This window comes from Drosophila willistoni (genome assembly GCF_018902025.1).
Source record: "Drosophila willistoni isolate 14030-0811.24 chromosome XL unlocalized genomic scaffold, UCI_dwil_1.1 Seg141, whole genome shotgun sequence".
NCBI lineage: Eukaryota > Metazoa > Arthropoda > Insecta > Diptera > Drosophilidae > Drosophila > Drosophila willistoni.
The window spans coordinates 2606269-2627434 of record NW_025814052.1 but is presented as its reverse complement, the minus strand read 5'-3'; the positions used below and the strand labels follow the sequence as shown (position 1 = coordinate 2627434).

General features: G+C 37.1%; 3 protein-coding genes across 4 annotated transcripts; 1 reads left to right on the top strand and 2 right to left on the bottom strand.

Annotated features, from left to right (window-relative positions):
- Positions 1 to 3608: 3608 nt before the first annotated feature.
- LOC6648422 (cytochrome P450 4g1) lies at positions 3609 to 5860 on the bottom strand. The gene has a single exon (XM_002071146.4). The coding sequence runs from the start codon at positions 5843 to 5845 to the stop codon at positions 4175 to 4177; it is 1671 nt and encodes a 556-aa protein (XP_002071182.3). The 5' UTR covers positions 5846 to 5860; the 3' UTR covers positions 3609 to 4174.
- Positions 5861 to 8431: 2571 nt separating this feature from the next.
- On the bottom strand, positions 8432 to 13497 carry LOC6648421 (exportin-6). 2 transcript variants are annotated; one of them, XM_023179418.2, is made up of 11 exons: positions 13306 to 13497; positions 12565 to 13088; positions 12188 to 12343; positions 11694 to 12076; positions 11432 to 11628; positions 10941 to 11374; positions 10324 to 10873; positions 10094 to 10263; positions 9809 to 10018; positions 9264 to 9729; positions 8432 to 9198 (listed from the first exon to the last, which is right to left on the bottom strand). In XM_023179418.2, the coding sequence occupies exons 1-11, from the start codon at positions 13306 to 13308 to the stop codon at positions 9121 to 9123; spliced, it is 3171 nt and encodes a 1056-aa protein (XP_023035186.1). In that variant the 5' UTR covers positions 13309 to 13497; the 3' UTR covers positions 8432 to 9120. The 2 variants fall into 2 exon arrangements, with proteins under 2 accessions (XP_023035186.1, XP_002071181.2); XM_002071145.4 differs by having other exon boundaries at positions 10941 to 11371.
- A 4363-nt stretch (positions 13498 to 17860) lies between these two features.
- Positions 17861 to 21093, top strand: LOC6648420 (ubiquitin-conjugating enzyme E2 H). The gene is made up of 2 exons (XM_002071144.4): positions 17861 to 17992; positions 19905 to 21093. The coding sequence occupies exon 2, from the start codon at positions 20438 to 20440 to the stop codon at positions 20987 to 20989; it is 552 nt and encodes a 183-aa protein (XP_002071180.1). The 5' UTR covers positions 17861 to 17992; positions 19905 to 20437; the 3' UTR covers positions 20990 to 21093.
- Positions 21094 to 21166: the final 73 nt, after the last annotated feature.

Below are 21166 nucleotides of genomic sequence, written 5' to 3'. Positions count from 1 at the left end.
TCAATTACATTTATTTCTCCACATTGATTGACTTCCTGTTTAATCAGTTACTTTATAATCAATATCTGTAATTTCATATTTTTTTTTATTTTTAAAAATTTAAAAACTATTTTTTGTCAATTTTTTTCAATTTTTTTGTACAGATTCAAATTTAATTTCACATAGTTCCCAAAAGAGACTAAGTAAATCATTAAGTTTGAGTTTATTCGAAACAATTTTCAAAGCAAAGGTCTAGATTCTAGATACACAAGTAAAACCTGTAAAATTATTTCGAAAAACACATGAATTTATTAATTCAAACCGAATATTTCTTGGAAAAACATATGACATCCAGATGGTTCTAAAATAGATAGACTCGGTTTTAAACATTTAGCCAGAGAAGAAACGGAAGATCCTAATAATATGAGATGCCAGAATGAATGATATATATGTATGAAAACCTCATGGGATTTTAAAGGTGACGTAAGAGACTAATTACTTTGCTATCCTTTCTTTGATATTCTAGGATTTTTTCTGGTTTTTGCCAAGTTGTTGAGCATAGTTTTTAGATACACGACAATGCCCCACACCATCCACACCGCCAGGACCGTTAAAATGTGCATGCAGAGCCAAAATGTAGAAGTGCTTGGATGGCCCCCATACTCGCCGGACCTAAATATTATAGAGAATGTCTGGGGATGGTTAGCTAGGAAGGTCTACGAGTCCGGAAAGCAATATAATTCAAAATCGGACCTTATAAAAGGCATTAAAGACGCTTGGTCGTTAATTTCATTAAATTATATTGCTAAATTGTATGATTCGATGCCTAATCGAATTTTCGAAGTTACATATAACAAACAAAGGCGGGACCACCCATTATTAATTTTTTCAAAATATCAAGTATTTTGGTTATAAACTAAAAAAAGTGTCTTACATTTCACTAAGTTTTATATTTTTTGACATATCTCTGATGGCGCTAACCTGATGAACAAATTTTCAATACCCTTTTTTTTCATACTTCTTTCAAGAAAAATTATAATAAATTAATCTCATAACATTCAATATTTAAATTTTGTCTTATTTTAAAGAGAATTCACTGAATTATGATGTAGAAAAATTTCAGTCAATTATTCCAAACGGTTTGGAAAATATTGAACATTTACGGTGAGTGTAAGGGGGGCGCTAACATGATGACGCGCAGTGTATATCTGAATATATATCTAAACTGAAAACTGTTTACATTATAAATAATAATTCAATGGACTAAGTTCATAGTCATTGTATAAGTTTTCCATTTTTTTATAATTTTTAAGTAACTAAACACAAAAGTTGAATAAAATCAAAAGGTCTTATTTAATTTTGAACAATATTATAATGGAAATTTAAAACTAAACATATTATAATGGAAGTAAGTTCTGAATTACTTCCTTAAGAGCAATGTTATCTTTTCATGGATCCTTTTTTTCAAAAATCACTTAGTAAGCCTCCAAGGTAAATGAAACGATCTTTAAAAGTCTGACCAAGTAGTAGTAGAGAGAGAGAGAGACAGCTCTTTGATAGGATCTTTTCACTAATGGAGCACATTTGGTTTTAAGTTATAAAAATTTCTATTTTATTGCAAAATGTCCTAAAAAACGGGAAAGAATAGAGAACATTCAAACACCCGTGTTCTTTACTAATTAGAAAAGGGTTTTTATTTTTTGCCGCAAAATGCAATAAAAAACCAAAACGAATGTACAAACTTCCGGCTCACAGCATCCGAAAATGAAAAAAAGGAACAGGTACAGGACGAAATAGGATATACATTTCGGATATTGAATATAAAATAAATTGGTAACCGTAGCCGACGGCGTTCTAAGCGCAAAAAAGGACAATGACCAAACAAAAACGTTTGGCGGCACGACACGACAAGGTGTACGAGTGTGTGTGTGTGTGTGTGTGTGTATGTGCATCTTCTAGGACCTGCGTGTCCTTTCAAACAACTAGGCACCCCCTTCATTAATCTTGTTAAGCATCGCTTATCGGTTGGTCTGCTAACGCAAAATGCAAAAGAAACCGAAAGGATTTCCGTTTCGTTTCGTAATACGATCGCAATGAAATGAAAATAGATATTCCCTTTGATCAAATTTATAATTCTTTCATTTTCTCTAGGTGCAGCCTAAAAAGTGAAAGCCGACTCTCCGGAAGGCCATTGCGTTAGAGGTGAAAGAGGTAAAAAAATCCAAAAAAAAAAACATAATATTTCGTTTATTTTTTGCTCCTCTTGCCCAATGCATTGATATGTAGGTATGTATATATACATAAATTCTGTTTTTCTGCTGATCGGGCAATAAACTGCTGTCGATTCTATAACAATGGCATTTGCATTTGTCACTCGGTCTCCGAATAATCGCCTTAGGTTTCTTTATATCATTCGAAGGCAAACCCTTAAATGAGGTGTCAACTTAAGTTAGCGAAAGGTCGCAGCTTTTGCAGGTTTTTTGATTACGCCGATTGCATAATGCTAACAAATATGATTTCTACTCCATTCGAAGGACAGCAAACTTTTGTTGTCTTCGTGTTCATTCTCAATATTTTGACATTGGCCTTAAGCGAGTGTAAGCACTTATTTCTTGGCCAAAGAACAGCTCAGATTGCAACGCATTAACGCATTTAACCGATGATAGAAGATGCTGAAGCAAATGCAAAAACAAATTATTGAAAAAGTAAGACAAATGCATTTTGGTTTCTTAACTTTTCAATATTGAATAGCATGAGATATTTTAGTATTTTGATTTGGAAACATATGAAATGTTAATACCCTTTCTTTTCGATTTTTGTATGATTTATATCATAGATATGGCAAATTCTTAGAAACGATCAAGAAATATATTTGAAAAAAAACCTTATTTTTATATATTTCCATATTTATTTCGCATATCAATTGGAAATAATGTTTCACTTTCAATTCTAAGCACATTTTTTTGAATTCAAAATTGATATTTTCTTTCTACTTTTGGTTCTACATATAAATTTATTTACTGGAATCATCATATTAAAAAGTCTTAAAGAGCTTGGTCAGAGTTTCATCTTACAGATGTTTTTAAATTTTTGTTTTCAAAATGTTTTTTGGAAACGAAAACACTTGTATAAATATCAGTTACGATTTCAAACATCAGCAAAAAATATTCTTTAGGAAATTCGAAAAGAAAATAATTTATGCTAGATTTCCACAAAAGTACCTACTTATAAATTTTTCAAATATACTTCTTTTTTATAATTTGAGTTTAGAGTAAGTTTCTATAATATTTTTAGGATTTTCAAAAGATTTTTCTATATCTTTTAAACATAAAACTTTTGTATTTTGGCACTTGATACTGTAAATGAAAGAAAATACTGATTTAATTTGTTGTAATGTGAAAGAAAAACTTTTAATTGCATTTCGAATTAGACGATTTAGTAGTCTGATTATTCGGAAACTTGGTACCATCATTTATAAATGTTTAAACTTTACGTATTTTAAATAGCCCTATGATCTTCTGATCGAACTGAATCTCAGAAAAAAAAGAAATCGATTTTCAGTTGGCCATGTTTCCTTCTATATCCTGGCCAATTTCTCTTCCCTTAGTTCCATAAAAAAAAGTAATCTGTTTACATTTTTAGCAACTCTTTTGGCTGCCTTTGCGTTTGTCATATATTTTTCATAGTTTTTGGGTTTCATATTAAACCATGTGACTTAATAAATATTACAATAGACGAAGAAAAAAAAAAAGGGTTACACTACTTGCTAAACAATTAGACACAATAAGGAAAAAAAAAAAAGAAAGCAAATAAACAAAAGATATGAAAACAATATAAATCATAGAGATATAAGGACACCACCCGCGCTTATACCACAAACAAAGAAGAAGAATAGAAAAAAAAAAATAAAATAATAAAATAAAAATTAATCATAATAATTAATATAGGAAACAAATAGAATGAAGATAAGCAGAAAAGAAATAATTAAATTGTTTGACTCTCTGGCTGACTTTTTTTTTGTTTTGTTTTTGGAAGGGGTTTTTGTCGGTATCGGAATCTGTATCTATATAGGAAATATAGGAAAGGATATTCGGTTAGGGATGGGGGAGGAGTGGTAGAGATATGGGGGTCATGGTGGGGGAGAGGAGGGTGGAAATAAATCGGAATTTATGTCGATTTCTGAATACAAAGCAGATTAGGCAACAGTGGGATATTTGCGTTTCTCTAGCGAAATATTGAAACCGTTCTCCAATTTCAATATAATATCGGCTTGCAGCTTAAAGTCCGCCTCCGTATCGGTGGAATGGATAATATAATTACGCACAATCGTTGAGAGGAGAACCTTCAGCTTGAGCATGGCGTATTTACGACCCACACAACTACGTGGCCCGGCACTGAACGGAATGAAGGCATAATAATGCCTATTGGCCATGCGTTCGGGCAGGAAGTTATCAGGATCGAAGGTAGTGGGATTCGGGTAGATATCAGGACGACGATGCACACAATATTGCAGAACGATGACGGTGGTGCCCTTGGGTACAGTGTACGGGCCGCTGGCCAATTTCAGATCATGATCCAGACGACGAGCAATCAACGGTACTGGTGGATACAAACGCAATGTCTCGAGAATCACACGCTCCAGATATTTCATTTCCATGGCATCGGCAAATGTGCAATCACGTTGCATATTATCACCAAAGATGGCCTTCTGTTCGGCAAAGACACGCTCCTGGATGTGCTTATGGATGCCCATCATGCAGAGGGCAAAACTGGAACCAGCCGATGTGGTATCATGTCCCTCGAACATAATTGTGTTCACCTCATCGATGATATCCTTTTCGTTCCATTCGATATCGGGATTCTTGGCCATTTCCACCATGGCATCGAGCAGAGCCAAACGACGCTTGGCACCCACATCGTTCTCATCGATGTCATCCAAATCATCGCGCAAACCCTCCTTCTTGGCTGAGGGACTGGTTGCCGCCGGTTTGGTTAGCTCCTCCTCAATGATGGCACGTGTATCGGCCTGGAAATTCTCTTTACGATCCTTAACCACCTTGCTGGTCATGCCCAGAATGATGTTCATCATCTTGTCACCCTTCTCGCGCAATTTGGTGAACTTGTAAATGGAATCCAACCGATAGAGCAACTTAATCTGACGCTTATGTATGATATCGCACATATCGACCACAGCCTGGGCATACTCAAAGCTCTTATTGCCCTCGGGCAGCTTCTTAACACCCATGGCCGTTGATAGCAAAATATCGACAGTGGTCTGTGACATATAATCATGGACATCGAACGATTTGCCCGCCTCCGTATCCATGCGAGCGACCACATTCTTTGAGTGATCGACAAATGTGGGCACAAAACTCTTCAAAATGCTCTGATGGAAAGTCGGGGCAATCATCTTGCGATGATGACGCCAATGATGGCCATTACTGATAAGCAGACCGTCACCGAACCAGGGTTTAAAGTAACGATATTCCTCGGCCTTAGTCAAGTGCTGATGTCCGCTCAGTATGAGCTCAATGTCATTGGGATTGGTCAGAAAGACGAGCAGCACATGTCCCAGCCATGCCTTGACTGTCTCACCATATTTATTGAGATAGCCCATGCCAACGGACATGATCTCGGCATTACTGAGACCAGCAGCCAAATGGGCCTGACCCAACAGCGGTAATCCCGGCGGACTTGGTATATTGCTAACCATGCGATATTCCCGACTATTTCTATGCCAATATTCGTATAAGGTTGCGGCCACAACCACGCCCACCAGTGTGGTTAGTATTGGTCCCAATCCAAGGACTCCACTGCTAGCAGCACCAGCTGCAGTAGCTGCCTGTTGCACCGTTTCCAGTGTCATCTCGTGGTTTCGTTACAGACAAATTTGTAAAGTCAAGTTCAATTTGTTTTCGTTTCGTTTTTTTTTTTTTGTTGGTTCTATGTCTATCGCTGAGCACCTCCCGGAATCAACTGTGGAGCCCACTCAGGTGTGTGCTCAATTTTATGGCCCACCCAGAACCCAATGCCTTGGACTCCGTAGACTCGAGACCCCAAACAACCCCGTCAAGTCAAGCGTATTCGTTGGGTTATTTGCAAACCAAATCTCTCGCTAAAGCAAAGTCACGTCGTACACTTTTTACAACGACCTTTGAGATATATAGAGACAATCAAAGGCATATAGCCAGAGAAAGAGACAGAGACAGAGCCACTTGTTGTTGTGCCCCATACAAAAAACTGAAAAAAAAGAAAGGTTAAAAGAAATAAAATAAAAAAAAAGACTACTTCCGCAGGATGCCCATACGTATATGCAAAACAGGACTACTCTACCTGTTCTCCTGCGCTCTCTCTCTCTCTCTCGCTCGCTCTGATTGTCCTTTCGTTTACCTGCCGGAAGTGGGTGATCTTCTTGTTTTGCTTTCGCTTTTCATTAAATTCAATTTCATCAAGAGACAAAAGGAAGGAAGCTGTCGCTTTTATTCATCCATTCGCTTGTTGTTTCAAGTGATCCTTTTATTTTCTAGTTATTATTTTTGCTGCTTTTTCTCCTTTCGATTTGAATACATACATACATACATATAGAAAGAATAATAATACCTGCAATTGGTTTAGTTGGTTTTTGTTTTTGTTTTTCTTTTTTTTTTTTTGTGTTTGGTTTAGTGCGCGTGTTGAAAGCGTGTGTTCCAAGAACTGCGAGGAGCAATAAAAAAGCAACAAGACCGATTTTATTGATACTCTATAACAAGTTTAGTTCAGGGACTAGATAAGGAATATCAAGAATTCCTCACATCTGATCTCATATCTCAATACTTTTTAGAGAAATATCGAGAAACATCGAGGTTAATACTCTTTGAATATGGTAAATTCTTCAACAAACTCTAAAAAATCAGCTCAATAATAAAGTTTGTTCAAATTTTTGTTATAGTTTGCTGTCCAAAAGTAGGATTGATCCCAAAGGTAGGCTACATTAACTAAACAAGATGCCGAATTTCAGTCTGATTGGCAGGCCAAACAAGAAATTAAGAACCAGACGTCAAACTCCAATTAGCAAATTGTACTAATCAGAATCCACAAGTGTTTGGTGATCAAAGGGGGTTTTAAGGATCAAAAATAGTGGAAATTCCCCCTTAAAGTATGCAATGTACGCATAAAAAATTTAATTTTACTAAACTCTGAGTGTCGTAGAGCTAAAATTACTATATATTTGTCTAGGGCTATGAAATAGTACAACTTTGTTCCCTAAAGTAGGCAATAAGCTGTCCTATCATAAGCTTCTTGAGACATTTTAGAAAGTTTTGAAATGTCTTGTACATAAAACTTTAAATACTCCATATAAGCATTCGTCGTAAACAATTTTTAAGTCACAAGTTGTACGAAAAGTTACAATAAATATTTTTTTTGGCCTATTGCATACTTTAAGGAGTCAGTTTTACCCCTAGATGGAGATGCTCAACTTTATTCCCTGTATTAGTTCATAAAGTTGCCTATAGGGAAGGCAATAATATAATTATATAAACGACTTAAAGATACCCTTTATTATCAATGCAAGCCAAACAAAGTTTCGTTAGGACCTTAGGTTTCAGTCAAGAACAAATTCCACTAATTGGAAACGAAAGTCCAACTATCTTGATTTATTTTCCAACAAAAAATGACTTGAATAATAAATATTTTCTCTGAATTCTAAAATTGTTAATATTGGAATATGAAAAATCAAGGCAAATCTTTTGCTTTTGCTGATCATATATCATTATGCTAAAGGGTAGACACTAAATTCTATTACTATTATAGGCAACATTTTATGCTCGACAATCCATGCATAAATATGCTCAAGACTAACTCATAATTCAGCTAATCAATTTCAATAAAAATGCAAATGTAAAATGTAAAAATCGTTGATGTTTGCTTTTATTTCTTTTCTTTTTATGTTTTTTTTTTCTTGTTGTTTTTTCTTAAGTTTTCCTTGTTGTTGTTGTTGTTGTTGCGTGGGGAGGGAAGTTTGACAGGGAAAAACTATATATATATATATATATATATATATATGTATGTATGTAGGTGTATAGAAGAATCCAAAATGATACTTAGATATAAGGTTCATGAAATGAATCCAAACACGAAGCAAATTGAATGAATCTTGATATATATATGTATATAGAAAAACTTGCTGATACATTTCGTGTTTAGATTATTTGCTTAGCATTGATTTTTAATTCAGTTGGGGGTTTTAGTTTAGTTTTTTTTTTTTTCTTTTGTTTTCTTTCTCTTTTATGTGAAAAATGTGTTATGCTAGAATTTTTATATATATATACGCACACATATGTGTATATATCTATATATAGAGGCACAGAGATATGCATATATATATATATAGATATATATGTATATATATTTATGACTTTTATCGATTTGCTGTGCTAACACAAAAGCATAATTATAATATGATGAAAAAAAATTAGGGGCATTAAAATAAATTGTAATTGCATTAAGATAACGGAATTGCATTATAAGCTAACAATGTCTTTTATCAATTGAATGAATTTTGGTTGATCCTATCAATTCGACGACCATGACGACGATGATGACGATGACGACCATGACGACGATGGATGACAACAATAACGACGATGACTAGGGCTACACACACTCATTAAAAAGAGAGCAAACACTTTGGGAACGAAGTTTTTGTTCAAAGCGTTTAGAAATTGGCATTGAGGAAAGGAAAGGGATGCAGTGTGAAAAAGGTGGGGGGGGCAGTGTGGATAATACAATAATGCCTAATTAGAAGAGGCGTGGCACTTGAAAGTATGGCATAATATATAAAAAAAACACAGAACAAAAAAAGGAACGAAATAAAGACAAGATAAGAAATTACTCATACACACATATGGGACACACAGCAGACATAAATACATTATAAATATTTTATACACACACACATACACACACATGCACGCATACACATACACATACACTCTTCAGACAAACAAATGAGCTAAGCAAAAGCAGGAGCAGAAAAAAGGTGATTTGATGTATTTGCTGATTATAAAGGATTATGATTGATAAAATGAGTGTGGCGCCATCGTATGGGGGGGGGGTTTGACATTTGTTGTTGTTGTTGTTGTTGTAACACCGTGTCAGTGTCTACGTTGTCTCATTAAGATGCACACAATGAGCATCCTGCATTAGCTGTGTGAGTTTCTGCGTAAACGTTGGAATGTCCTGTAAACAATAATCAAAAATAATCATCAACGAAAAAGCGAGAAAGATCGAGAGACTAATCTTACACTTGTCTGGCAGATATCCTCGAGTGTTGTCTGTTGCACTGGCAGCGAGGCTTGGGTTAAACTCTCCAATAGCTGCCTATGATCCACCTGACCCATGGCAAATAATGCCTGGGCAATCATATCAAAATGCAATGCCCCCTCACCGCTAAGCAGTAAATTGAGCAATGCCCGTTGAAATGAGGCCAAAAGTTGTTCCTTAAACAATGCCCGCTGATAGAGGCGACTCCGTTCGTTAACATTTTGCATCGAAAACAGAACATTACGCACATTACTGGGATCAGTGCCGCTGACAAGCATTTGTCCATATGCATTCAATATGGCCATAAATAGACCCGGATGCAGATTATCACTACAATTGAAATTTGTTGTATTTGTTGCTGCTGCTGCTGCTGTTCCGGCGGCACTGGCATGGCCATTCGATTGTAATTGATTTTTATAGAAAAATTGCCACTTGCAAGTGAGCACACTGTGAAAAGTAAGATAAAAAGATAGAATTTACATATTATGGCACAAACCGTTTTTTGGGGCAACGGTTTTCCACTCACCTATCGAATAAGGCATAGAGCAAACTGGTTATCTCACTGCTATCGGTGGCTGCATTTTGTTGTTGTAATAATGGCAATATCTGTTGAGTGCTAAAATCCAAAATAGATGGCAATAGGGCTAATGATGTGCTGCCCGGTTGTTCGACAATTAGTTTAAACATTTGTAAAACTTTTTCCATCACAGCCAAACGGCTTAAAGTCAGTTGTTCTCTGAAAACCAATGCATTACATAATTTAGAAAAAGAGCGAGAGAGAGCGAGAGAGAGAGAGAGAGAGACTACTCACCTGCTGCTAACATTGATAAACAAAGTAATCATCTCCTTTATAAATTGAGCTCCCAAATGTGTTGGCAATGTACGCAACATGCTCAAACTAAATTCAGCCACAGTTATGGCCATGGCAATGCTATTTAGGCCATAGCTATTAAAGATCATCAAAGCCTTTGTTAATATGGGCTAAAAACAAATGATTTAAACTTTAAATTATGTCATAAATTTGAATTTTCCAACACTCACCTTAAATGTGCTGGCCAGCATATCCTTGGCATTGCCACCGCAACCATTAAAGTATTCAATTAGAGCCGTTAATGTGCCCAATAGACTTAATGTTGTGGCCGTCACCTTACTCTCACCGGTTAGATTTAGGTCCAATTCCAGGAAATTTTGAGCCAAACCATCGATATATTCACGCAACATCCAAAGACGACGCTGATAATCCTGCTGCTGTTCGGGTACACACTTCCATGGTAATACCATATAGCTAACTAGACTGATATGCACATTAATGCACACCTGACGGGGCAGCTGTGTGCCCAGTCGTGAGCCAGCCTGCAAGAGGCTCTGTATTTGTGGTATCTCCAGCAGGCATTTTGGCCGTATCACAGTTGAGATGAATAATAACAATTCGCTAGCCGCCTGCTGGACAATCGGCGAGGCGGCTGATAATGAATTGTTGCAGGCAAAGATGCTGCCCAATATGACAAAAAGGCGATGCAATAACTCCTCACTGCCCATGGCCTTGGACAGTGGGAATATGCTGCGTATGGCCAGCAGAACTTGAGCGTAGCTAAAAAGAAAATAGTAATCAAAATATCTACATATCGAGTGGTTTAATTCAATCTCTGTAATCTTACAGGTTATCTAAATCAGTCTGAAAGTTGGCCTTGTCCATTTCACTGCCTCCAATTCGATTACTGGCCAGCAATTGTAATGTTTGTAGCAAACTATCGGATAACATTTGCAATTGGCATTCCATTTCATCGGCCACACCAGAACCAATTGCCGCCGCCGCCGCCGCAGAGGTGTCCATTAATGGTGCCAGACGGACAACAGCCTGACAAACTGTGGCAAAATCACGTAATATTTCACCAATATTTGCCAATTTATGTTTACGTGCCGCTGAACGATGATCAAGTGCATTATCCAATGACATCAAATACATCTGTGGACGCGACCAATGGGCAAAGACTTGTGCAAAAACGATATGAGCACCGCGAGTGCTAGCCAAAAGGGCCAAACATTCGAAACATTGATCCAAAAATTGTTGCCATTCTGTGGTGGGGCTCTGCTGTGCATAAGATTGAATTGAGTTTAAGAATGGGTGCGAAAAACATCAATCACTTACATCATCTTCCATGATCTCGTTGTCTAGTACCTCCAATTCGGCCTTATTGGCCTCAAACTGAGTGCGACGCATTATCTCATTCACCAACTGTGTAAGCACTTGATTATAACGTGTCATTTTACCCGGCTGCTGCGCAATACCCTTTATAATTGGTGTCCAAATGTCCAATTTCTCCGTAAAGTCCAAGGCGCCGTGCACTACAAAAATAAAGAAATTAATTCAATTCAAGGAATTCTAGATCAAAATGCAACAATGCAATTACATTCTGTGGTGCAACCGTATAGTAAATTCAAAAAAGTTTCTAATAATTCTGGTTCCTGCATTAATTTTGCAGCATATTTTGTTGTATATAGACGCAAAAGTTCACGAAATTTATCGCTATACATTTCGCTCTGCTGCTTATTGCCATTATGTTGCTCCAGGAGGCTACTAACGCCACTCATTAGTGTGCCAGCATATGGCAATGGTTTTTGTAAATATAACATTTCATTCAGCACAGAGAGCGAGGCCAATGAGATGGGCTCATGGCCAGGACGCCATTGTGATAGATCTAGTATGCTCATTAAGAAATATTCCGAGATCAGTTCAGTGCGTATCCAGGAGACCAAATGCTGTACACAGGCCAGCAACTCCAATATAGAGGAACTATTTAATAAATGCAAAAAAAATATGGCCGATTAATAATGATTTCTTTGATTTATAGAGTAGACATTCATATGTGTAGGAGTATATGAGGATTAGAGGGAATATACATACCTTAATTGATTGTCATTTGGCAGTGATGAGGCTAGACTAATATCCATGAGGGTGCTTGGTATGGTCGCTTGTATGTCCTTGCCATTGATGTGACAAACAGCGATAAGTAGATATTTGGTGACCAGATCCATAACATCGGGTATACACATGGAAATGCTGAAGGCATGCAAACACACACACACAAACACACAATAAGAACAGGAGCAAAAAGGTGGGGGAAAAAGACACAAAAATAAGAGAGGTATTCCATTATAGAGAAGTATTCCAATATGGGAGAGAGATATAAATTGAAGCAAAAAGTTTCTAAACCTGTTGCATATCGCTCTCTCTCTTTCTCTCTCTCTACACAAAACAAAGGAATATTCCTTGAATCTTACCATGAATAAAAATATTGTTTCCATTCGGTGGTCAAATCTCCACGATTGCTAACCACTTCCTCGGATGTAACACGCAACAGATTGATGCCCAGGGCGAAACGTGTTTTGGTAAATTCCATGCAATGTTTCATATAATTTGGATCCTGTTCGGGAAATTCACGTTTACCCATTAGGGCAATCAGCTGGGCCAGCGTATCCCGATGTCGTCGAGCCGCTGTCAATGCCGGCAACTGGGCATATGTATTCCATAATGTTTCCCGTAATAATGTACGATCCGCTGCTGTTAATTGACTCCATCGACGTGTTATTGTATGCTCCAGTGTCGATGTGCTGAAGAACCAAAGGAACTGATTCTCCATGAAACTATTGCTGGCCGTTGCCACACGCAGACACAGCTGCCACGCCTCCGGCTGTGACTTGAAGGCCAGCAGATTAGTCTCGATTTCACGTTTGCGTGCATTGCTCGTCGTCGGTTGATAAAATTCGTGCAGCAGCACCTCCACCGCTGTCATCGATGCGGCATGCTGTAGACGTTTCATATTGATAAGACAAAAAAAACAACAAAAAAAAAAGAAAAGAGAAGAAAAAAAAATGAAAAGGAATGGTCTGAATCAGCAACAGCAACCGATAAAGGGGTTGGGTTCGGGGCGGTGGTTGGTTGGTTGGTTGAGGGTTGGGTGGGGGGTAACGGTAATCGGGGCGAAGATTACATTGAAGACTAGCCTTAAACATCATGCTTACCATTTTTGGTCTCGCCTCCCCCCGCAAGAAATATGTCTTGTGCCTTGGTGCTTGCCCTTGATCTGTGCCTCTGTATATTTGTATGAGTTTTGTTGTACATTAGCAGTCGGTTGCAATAAATTTCATGTTTTCTTTGTGTATACGAGACTTGCACATCTCGGCTGAGCAATGTTGCCAATCGATTTCTTATCGATAACGATTAGAGATGGTTGTTGCATGAAATGCAATTGTGATGGAACTGGACACTCTCACCAGTGGTTCCAGTTCATGTCTGCCGTTCACCGTTATTTTTGTATTGATTTAGGTAAAGTTGGGGGTTTGATTACAACGTTTCTTTGACACTTGAAAAAACATTAGTTTAGAAATGGCAAATAATCTTTTTGTGCAGCCCTTGTTTGGCAAATCGATCAATCCATTGTCGATAGTTCGATAGTTTGACTCATTGAGTGCGTTGAGCTGAGGTCACTAACGCACACACACACACACACACAAAGAGCGCGCACACACACACATTTGAGAACGAGCGAGACACAGTGCATTTTCAAATGTTGAGCCAACAACTAAATAACAATAAGTTTAAAAAACGGTTGCCCTCGTAACTGCAGCAACAATAGAAACTAACTAAAAATAAGCAACAAATTTTATAATAACAAGAACAACAATAGAGAAACGTGAAATAATGCACAACAACAGATCGCGGTCAGTGCATATATATAATATATAACAATGCGGAGAAGTATCGAAGCGTAAAAATCGAAGGCGACCGCCAGCCACAACAACAACAACAATAACAGCAGCAACACCAGAAAAACAACATTAACTTAAGAATAAAGAGAAGTCGAATATAATCAAAAAAAAAAACATAGGAAAACAAAAAAAAGGTATACATATGTATATATTTTATAGAATTTATCGTTTGTGTTAGAAATATATGCAATTAATTGCATACATATTCATATGAACATTTGTGTGAGAACTGACTATATATGTAATTCCTTTCTCTCTGTGGCTATGTTGGTGTCCGTATTGGTGTGTGTGTGTGTGTGTTGGGAGCAGCAGCAGCAACAACAACAACAACAGAGCGACTATCAGCCGTTATGATGGCCCCCCACCAGCTGTGAATGTTTGCCTCTTCTTCTTTGGTCCCGTCGTTCTTTATCTCTGTGTACACTTTGTCGTCATCTTCATTATCTATTTTGAGGGTCTCCTTTTCCAACTGATATGGAAGAAAACCTTACAAAACACATGCATACATATATATTAAAAGAAACACGACAATTTTCGAAATTATTGCCTTTTGCACTTGCCCCTTTGTCTCTCTTTACACGCTTCACCATTCCTCCCTCACTCCTAACACTTGGTTGTTGCTGTGGGCGCTCTCTCGCGCTCTCTCTCTCTCCTATCCCCCCATCAGTCTTTCTCCCTCTTTTGGTAACTCGCTCTCTCTTTATTGTGTTTCGTGCCAAAGCTAAATTGTAATTTTGCTCTATTTTGTGTGATGTGTTTTGTGTACCCAATAATTGCACCATGTTACCGTTAATAAAACAAAGACCTAACTAACTGTATAAATCAAAGCCAAAAACGAAAAACTAACCAAGAAGAGAAATAGCCAAGAAACTGTTAAAGACTAATTTACAGTTGGAATTTGCTAAAAATCTATACATACGATTTAATGTTTAATTTATTCTGCCTGTCTGTTCCTTTGTTTTGTTAACCTATGTATGTACCCTCCCTCTAACCATCTACTTTCTTTCGATCTAACTCACTCTCTCTCTCTCGCACTCTCTTTATAAAAAGCCTGTTGGCTGCGCTGTTCCTTACTACGCACTTTGCTTTTGGTCTGTATCTTTTTTTCCCTTTTTGATTATTGCGTTCTGTTTACCCCGATTTCTTTGCAGTGTTTTTGCGTTTTAAATCTTATCAGCAACAAACACACAGACATACATACATACATACATATGCAAAACACATTTGCTTAATTTGTTTTTGTTATTTTTATTCAACAATTTATGTCTCAATTTATACATATTGTTTGTTTATATTTTGGTATGTGGGTTTTTCTTAATGCAACTTTGTAGACTTTACACCCCCCAATATCCCATGTATGTTCAGCTTCTCATACATACATATGTATGTACATGTGTACATGTGTATGTCTCTTTAATAATGGCGCAGTCAATGACCTAAGTTTACTTTTGCGTCCTGTGGGGGTGCTGCCTGCCAATCATACAATTTATGCATTTTTACCGTTTATGCGGAAAGTTCATTACATTGCATCGATGACATGAAAAAGGTTTTAATACCCTTCACTGTATCTTTAAAGCATATTTGCTTTACGCAATTAAACTGGAAATGAATTAAATTCTTTCATTGAATAAATTTAAAAAAAAAGTTACATTTGATTGATTGCTTTAATTTTTTATTTTTGTTAATTTCGTTTCATTTACTTAATTCAAAAAAGACTCAAACCGACTAACTTTCTATCTATTTGTATTAATTTGCAATAAAAACTAAATTTTAATTTAACTTTTTTATTTGTTTCTCATATATTATTGCATTTTAAGATTGACCTTTTAAGCAAAATAATTTACTTCAGCTATTCGTTGTACATTATTCATACTAGATAATATAAGGTTTTGCCGTCTACTGTGTGCTTACATAGTATTACAACTTTTTTTTTTGTTTTTCATTGTTTATGAACTTTTAACACGTCGGCTGTCCATACATAATTTCTATGAGAAGCGAAAAGGGGGCAAGGGGCGATGAGGGTTACTCCTCACACTTCCTCCACCACACCTTTAACTTGTGTTCTATACCAATTTTACCAACATGCATCATGCATTTGACCTCGTTAGGTTTCGCCCTTAAATCAATTTCCCCTGGTGTAAGTACACACATACACACATACATATGTACATACATATATGTATGGTATATATTCAGTTGCCAGGCTCCAATTGTGTACTACACATGAAGTACCGTACTTGTACTTAAGACTGTGGTAGTACTGAAGGGTTTGTCTGTGTGTGTGCGTGTGTGTGTTTTGTGGGGGATAATGATGAAGGAGAAGGTGAAGGTGGGGGAGGTGAAAAGAAGGCTATCCGATGGGTAGGACGACGATTGGTTGGTTCGTGCGTCATAGCGCAAATTTCCTCAACTGTTTTGGCAATTGAAGGGCATGAAAAGCTTCGTCGTTGGTATTTGGATTAAATTTGTTGTTTCGCTCATTCATTCGCTATTTCCGTCTCTGCATCTCTCTCTCGCGCGTTCCCGCTCTCTTTCTCTATCGTTCGTTAGTGCATACGATTCGCTGCTTTTGCTTTTGCGCTTGCATTTTGACTTCTGTCCTTGATTATGCATACATATGTATTTATTTTTAAATGTATATATGTGTTGTGCATGTGTGTGCACAGTTAGCTTTTCTTCAACATTTCGTAGCACCGTTATTTTGTGCTGTTGCCAACTCCATTTCCAAGTACAAACCTGATCAGCTAGGATACATCGTAAAATCTGTCTAGTTAGTATGTATGTTTAAAAGCAATCATTGTTTAAAAAACAGGTTTTTATCTAAAATGTTTGCAAGGACATCAAGTAGATTAGTCTAGTTTTGAACTGAATTCGTAATACATTGCAGTATTCTGATCTGTAAGCCATCGTTTCTGTTGAGTCCTTTAACACCTAAAGGCTAAAGGTTAACATTAATTAAAATTGCGATCCGAAAAATTTAACATCTGTAGAAATGAGAGAAAGCAACAGGCGGAAATGGTTCTTAATAGTGGTTCCTTAAAAGAATCGAGACTCTGTGACCTCATCTTAATGCTGGGAGCAGCTGATCAGCTGTGGAAGGGGAACTCGACGAAGATGTCTCGTTGTAGTTTAGCTAAAGAATTAATACATACATATGTATATACGCATACGTATGCTTCTGTTTTTTTATGTGTGTCCTTTGGTCAAATTATTAGCTTTTTTTCTTTTTTCGCTTTATTATTTCGTTGTTGTTGTGGTTGGCTTTGGCTTTTTGCTTTGTTATTATGCTTGAGAGTGTGAGAGAGAGAGAGAGTGAGCTGGTAGGGTAGGTGTGCAGGGGGGAGGTGGATTCAGTGCGTGGGGCTATTTGCTTTGCATTCGCTCTTGTGCACTGCGTCGTGTCTCGGTCTCTGTCTTTGGCTCTCTGATGATTTTGTGTGCGCTTTTCTTGCTCTCTATCGTTAGCTTCTGCTTTCTGCTTACTTTAGCTTCTGCCTCTTTTTCTTGGGCTCTCGCTCTCGCTCTCTATGTGTGTGTGTGTGTGTGTGTGAAAGAGTGGGGACACTCTCTATCTGTGTATATGCGTGCTAGAGCATGTGTAGGTGTATGTGTGTGTGTGTGTCTGCTTGCCTAAGCTTTGGCTGCCCGTTTTCATATGGTTCTCTCTCATTGTCGTACCAACGTGCTCGCTCATTCGCTCGCTCGAGGCTTTAAAAAATAAAACAAAAAAATAAATACAACAAAACAAATACAAAAACAAAAAAAAAATTCAAAAATACAAAACAAAATTATTATAAAAAAGACGAAAATAAAAACTTGGCTGACAGTTAATTTTTAGTAACAAGTTGAAGTAGACAACAAAGGAGACAAAAAGGGAGAAAACAAAGAAACAAATAATAAAACAACAACATAAATAGGGAGCACAAAGTGAAGACAAAACGTAAATGAAAACAACAACAAATAACCATACATACACAAACATACATACATACATATGTATATCAATCAGCTGTGCGTGATAAAAACAACATTATTAGTGTGTTGAGTTTTGAGAACTTGAAAATATGCAAAATTAATTACACATTATGTATGTATATATTTGGTTGTATGTACATATATATATAAACTACACATACATTTGTGCATATGTGTGTACATATACAAACATACATATATAGTCATGGTCCTCAACAACATTTGTCTTGGTTTGGTTGCTGCTGCTGTTGATCTTCCATGTGCCAGATGAGAGCGTGGGCCCCCACACACACACACGCACACAACCATGACAAGTTTCTCTCTCTCGCTTCCTCTAGTTTTTGCTTTTCTTTCTTTTTCTCCCTCTCTCTCTCTCGCTCTCTCTTATTTTTAAACTTCTACTAAACAAAAGAAAATTTCATCAGACTTTTTAGTTAGATACTTATGTAGTTGGAGCACAAATGAGCAGCATAAAGAGAGTGAGAGAGAGAGAGAGAGAAGGAGATGCATCCAAAAGTAAAAGCAAAATGTAGCAAGTGTTTAAGTGATTGAGCAAAAGACAGTTACAAAAAGAAACACAACAACTACAATTTTATATGCACAGTGGAATGAATCAACAAATGATCTAATGAAAATTGCAAAAATTATTTGAAAGTTTCTTCTCTCGAATCAATTTTAACTACTTTGATAAATGTTTTATTTTTAATTAGATCTTGTTATTCTCAATGTTACATATACATATATATATATCTTTACTGAAATTTTTAATGATATTGTTGATTGTTGACTTATTGCACAATGTTTATATAATATTACTCATCGAGTATTATCTGATTGCCATATTGGGTAATTAACAATGTTTACTGAAACAGTGACACATTTTTGTGACCACTGTGCACATAGATAGATGTTTGTGTACTTGTTGAGGTACTCACTTACTCTCTCTCTCTCTCTTGCTCTTCCCCAGTGTGTATATGTGTTTCTCTCAGTTACTACTCTCACTCTCTTTTTTTTATTTTTGTTTCTCTCTCTCTCGCTCTCTCGCAATTTGTTGATGAAATAACCAATAACATTAAACAGCTGAGCTTGTTTGGAAACAACAGCCCCGTCCATCTGACCCCCTTTCTAACCCCCCCTGGCACAATCGCACTCTCACACTCTTCGTTCACAACAAGCGCACTTCTTCGCTCTATTGGTAATAGCCATAATGAGAACAGAGAATTAGATGAAAACGAAATTGAATTGAGAAAATTTTATAAAAAAAGAAAAATACATAGATAAAGTGAAACAATAATTCGTCACCCTTTTTCTCACTCTCTCTCTCTCTCTGTGTTTCTCCCTCACATTGTGCTTTGCGCATCGAAAAGTATGCAACATAAATTGCTGTCAAAGATCAAAATGAATTTTATTCTTGTATATGCATGTCCTTGGATGAACGGCGGGACTCCTTGGCGTTGAGACCATGACGTAGTTATGCAAAACGAGAGTCCAAAGAGAGCGAGAGAATAAAAATCAAAATCAAACAAAAAAGAAAAAAAAATAGGGGGAGAGCAAATGCATTGTCGACGTCACAGTTTGCTTGACATAGTTTCCTCATTTTGCAGAATCAACAAAATCTTATGAATAGAGATGGACCAGGGTATGAGGAGGCTAAAGAGTGGGGATTAAATGACCTAGTTAAATCTATGTATATGTACATACATATATTTATACTCTTCTCTCTATAGAAATACGTACATACATACATATATTAACTTTACGAATATGTAGCAAAAGACAATACATATTACATTTTGATTTTATAAACATTTTCATGAAGAGTTGATTATTCTTATCTCTGTATTTTAATTTAAGATCTTGTTTGTTTTTACTTTCAGGCCAAAAGCTGCGTTGTTGACTTGCCTTTTCCCGTTGTCTCTCTGACTCTTTCTCTCTGTCTCTCTCTCTCTCTCTCTCTCTATCGCAGTCTTTCTCTGTATTTACCGGACGGATTGCATTGAGTTGTAACGTATGATGCTTGTGTGGCGAAAATAGAAATCAGAGAGAAAACGGAAACGGAAACTGCAATATAAACCGCCTTAGCAACAAAGACAGAGAGAGAGAGCAACGCTGCTGCCTGCGCCATTATTCACCATATCCCATATCCAGAAAGAGGAAGCCTCACCCTCACATCCCCAAAAAACGCCTTATTCAAATACAACGACCAGTAAAAGACGAGAAGAGAAGGGAAGATTACCACAAACAGCAGTAGCAGCAGCAGCGATAGAAGCACCGCCAATACCACCGCCACCACAACAACAACAACAACAACAAGAACAAGAACAAGCAACCACTACTACTACTAATAATAATACTATTACAACTACTACTACTACAACCACAACAACTATTTCTATATAATAATAGTATCATGTCATCGCCTAGTGCTGGCAAGCGACGCATGGATAATGACGTCATCAAGCTAATTGAATCGAAACACGAGGTCACCATACTTGGTGGCCTTAACGAGTTCCATGTGAAATTCTTTGGCCCAACTGGCACACCATACGAGGGCGGCGTATGGAAGGTGCGCGTCTATTTGCCCGATAATTATCCATTTAAATCGCCAAGCATCGGTTTTGTTAACAAAATCTATCATCCAAATATTGACGAATCATCGGGCACTGTGTGCCTCGATGTGATCAATCAGGCATGGACTGCTTTATATGATCTATCCAATATATTTGAGTCATTCTTGCCCCAATTGCTCACATATCCGAATCCCGTTGATCCATTAAATCGGGATGCAGCCGCCTTGTACCTGCACGAGCCGGAGGAATATCACCGCAAGGTGGCCGACTATGTGCAACGTTATGCCACCGAAGATGCGCTGCGGGCGGCGCAACAGGAGCGCGAGAGCAGTGATAGCGAGTCCAGCATGTCGGACTATAGCGAGGATGAGGCCAGAGATATGGAGTTATAATATCGGTTTAACTGTCCACCACAACAATTACCATTAATTTTAACGACAGCCTAAAGCTTAAAAATAATAACAACAACAACAACAGCAGCAATATTTCTATATATCTAAATATATATATATATATATACATACATGTATCTATATATATACATACATGTATCTATATATATACATATA

Bases quoted from the DNA above. Each gene is read 5' to 3' on its own strand.
- LOC6648422 (XM_002071146.4), bottom strand. From the start codon at position 5,845: ATGACACTGGAAACGGTGCAACAGGCAGCTACTGCAGCTGGTGCTGCT.
- LOC6648421 (XM_023179418.2), bottom strand. The intron at 10,874-10,940 runs GTAAGATTACAG...TTTTCTTTTTAG, and splicing joins CAGACTGATTTAGATAACCT to CTACGCTCAAGTTCTGCTGG. The intron at 9,730-9,808 runs GTGAGTGGAAAA...TACTTTTCACAG, and splicing joins CTCTATGCCTTATTCGATAG to TGTGCTCACTTGCAAGTGGC.
- LOC6648420 (XM_002071144.4), top strand. From the start codon at position 20,438: ATGTCATCGCCTAGTGCTGGCAAGCGACGCATGGATAATGACGTCATC.